This window comes from Opisthorchis viverrini (assembly GCF_000715545.1).
Source record: "Opisthorchis viverrini unplaced genomic scaffold opera_v5_234, whole genome shotgun sequence".
Taxonomy (NCBI): domain Eukaryota; kingdom Metazoa; phylum Platyhelminthes; class Trematoda; order Opisthorchiida; family Opisthorchiidae; genus Opisthorchis; species Opisthorchis viverrini.
The window spans coordinates 147549-150172 of record NW_008751892.1 but is presented as its reverse complement, the minus strand read 5'-3'; the positions used below and the strand labels follow the sequence as shown (position 1 = coordinate 150172).

Below are 2624 nucleotides of genomic sequence, written 5' to 3'. Positions count from 1 at the left end.
GTGAGTACGAAAGGATGCAGTCAGCCTATCGGGTTATCGAACAACAGGTAAACAGCCTGGACACGTCACGCACCGCTCTTCGTCAAGCTGCTAATCGTCTTCGCGGTCGAGAAAGTGAGTCAACAACACCTGCAAAGAAAGGTACCACGGAACAGAAAGAGGGCAAACGGGAACAAGTGGAACGTAAGGGGTTCGTGGTGAAAAGCGAAACCACTACTTCTGTAGAAACCGAACAGAACACAAAAGAGGTCAGTACTATCACCAAATCGTGACTAGTTGTTGAAGAGTTCTTATTCTAGACATCAAAATGCTTAACCCTCAATTGTACACCTTCCCGTACAGTCCAAACAACCTGATGATGCACCGACGAACTTAGCTACTGAACAAATAACAGAAGAGGAATCCAAACCCGACCAAACCATGGCAGATGTTTCGGAATCCGTTGCACCACTCTGTTCTCCCAAGGTAGGTGGCGGTTACCCATACCGAAGTTTCTTAGTTCGTTTCTGGTTTAGTGTGTGGTAATCCGCTGAAAGATGCAAGAGTGATGCGTTCTTTTGGGAACGTTTTCTGCGAAGCAATCGATAGTACTACTGTTTCGGGCGACAGAGAACGACTTTGTCACTCCACATTCGAATTCGTTTTGATTTTTGTGCGTGTAGACTTGATCGCCGAACATGCCATTCCGATAACTTATCAGCTAATCGCGTTACTTTAACGCCGAGGGCTCGGCTAGACGGGGCATTTATCTTCCTATTTGGACCGTGCCAGCAACACCTACAGAAGAATCTGACGTACTATCGCCCCGCAGCTAACTGCACGAGTATTACCCTCTGTACTAGGAGTGAGAAGGACCATATCATGGTTTTCGGGAGTATTGCTGCTTTCTGCCACAAAGACGGTTGTCATTAGCGGTACCCATCACCATTGCATGCATGCCTTCCTATATCCCAGTGTAACTATTCCCTAACCATTATCGAGGTTTATTTATATCTTTATATCTAGAAACGTATTCACCATAATGTATCAACAGTCAGTTTTCGTTTTTGACGCAACAAGCTGTCGCAAGGACAAGTAGAAACCGTGATCAGAGGGAAGAGGGTCGAATTCGGTCACACTGTTTTTATAACAACAGACCCGAGCAGGTAAAATTAAACAACGAATCAATTTCCAGGGTCTCGACCCATGAAAGGCAACGAATGTGAAATTATCATTGGTCATCTTAGACATGCACTAGGTGGTACAGTCTCTGAATGTAGGATAAGCTTTTTTCTTCAGTGTGCCTATATCCCTGCTTAGCCGTGAATCTCAGGCTACTTAGTTCTGCGTGGGTCGTACAATGGGCCATCTGTGTATACAGCATCCGTTCACCAAACACAAATAGGGATCAAGGCAACTTTAGTCCCATCTCCTGTCATTGTTGACAACCCTATTTTCAACAGTTATTTAAAAGCTTGAGAGAAACAGCTAATATTGGCTCTCCATGTTTCCCTATTGAGTTAAGCTTAAGGAATCACGATACCGAGCATACCGACTGGTATGTACTTTAGTGCTGCAGTCGATGCAGATGGAGCAGCTGCATCTAAATCGCAGAGATGGGTGGTATTGTTTGGAGAACGTGTATCATTATAGTTTTCATTAAAAAAAATAAGGGCTCCTTTTCGACGACCTGAGGCCATCCTCTTTGTAAGGTTCGGGAAGCTAAGGACATTACAGGACGATTGCAGCTATCGGACTACTTGCAGTTCGTATTCAGTGGACGGTAGGAACAGGCAGGTGGAAGCAGTAGGTACTGTATTGAGAACTGGTCCTATCAACAAATGGATTGAACATAATTAAACGGGACGTAACATCAATACTAGCGCAATCGGTGGGAGCGAATAAGGGGACAATGAGGCAGCAAGGCCTTTTCGAAGCAATAGCAAGTACGCACCAAATGATACACAAACGTATGGATACGGGCAGTCAGACCGTAGATAGGCCGTATACAGGGATAACTGCGCAGAAAACAATCAGTAAGTTCGTGAGGTAAAGGAAACTATTTGGGAAGCGAATGTCGGGTGAATTCGGCACAAATTACATATACCTGCAGTTGACGGCGTGACGCAACAGCACATTGTAATTGAGAATGCGCGCTTAAGCCTGTCGGGTGAGACGCGATATAAAGGTTGTACAAGAATGAATCGACCTGCGGTAACGGATAGTGCGCTCGTCTACCATCCGAGGGATTCAGAATTTGGCCCCCTATTTACCCCTTTTTTCCGTCGGAGCAGACATTCGAACCAAGTAGAGCTTATAGGAAATTGCAGGCGGAGATGGAAAGGCAACAAAATCTTAACATTATTTACTGGGGGCTAAGCGAGAACGAAAACCCGGAGAACGAGCAGCAAGGAGGTGAAACGGCGTTATAATAATCGGGCGTAAATCTCGCTACCCACTGGTAATCAGAACTAACAAGAAATAAATAATCGGCGATCGCCACTGATCCGCGGGAGGAATCAACTCCCTCCAATGCTCTGATTTTGTTGATGTTGATGTCATCATTTTCAGCTGTAATGACCGCATACTCGTCGTACAGTGGTTGTAGCTGCCGCAGTTTCGTTCACCGATGGTTTGGGGGGGGG

At 45.5% G+C, this 2624-nt stretch overlaps 1 protein-coding gene across 1 annotated transcript in view; it reads left to right on the top strand.

Moving 5' to 3' along the window:
- The window catches only part of T265_08766 (hypothetical protein), a gene marked incomplete at both ends in the record, with an annotated part of 56009 nt that overhangs the window by 49683 nt on the left and 3702 nt on the right, over positions 1 to 2624 (top strand). Inside the window, 2 exons of the mRNA XM_009174658.1 lie at positions 1 to 248; positions 343 to 465. The exon at positions 1 to 248 is cut by the window's left edge and continues 69 nt beyond it. Coding sequence (XP_009172922.1) covers positions 1 to 248; positions 343 to 465 — 371 coding nt within the window. The remainder of the gene's footprint in view (positions 249 to 342; positions 466 to 2624) is intronic.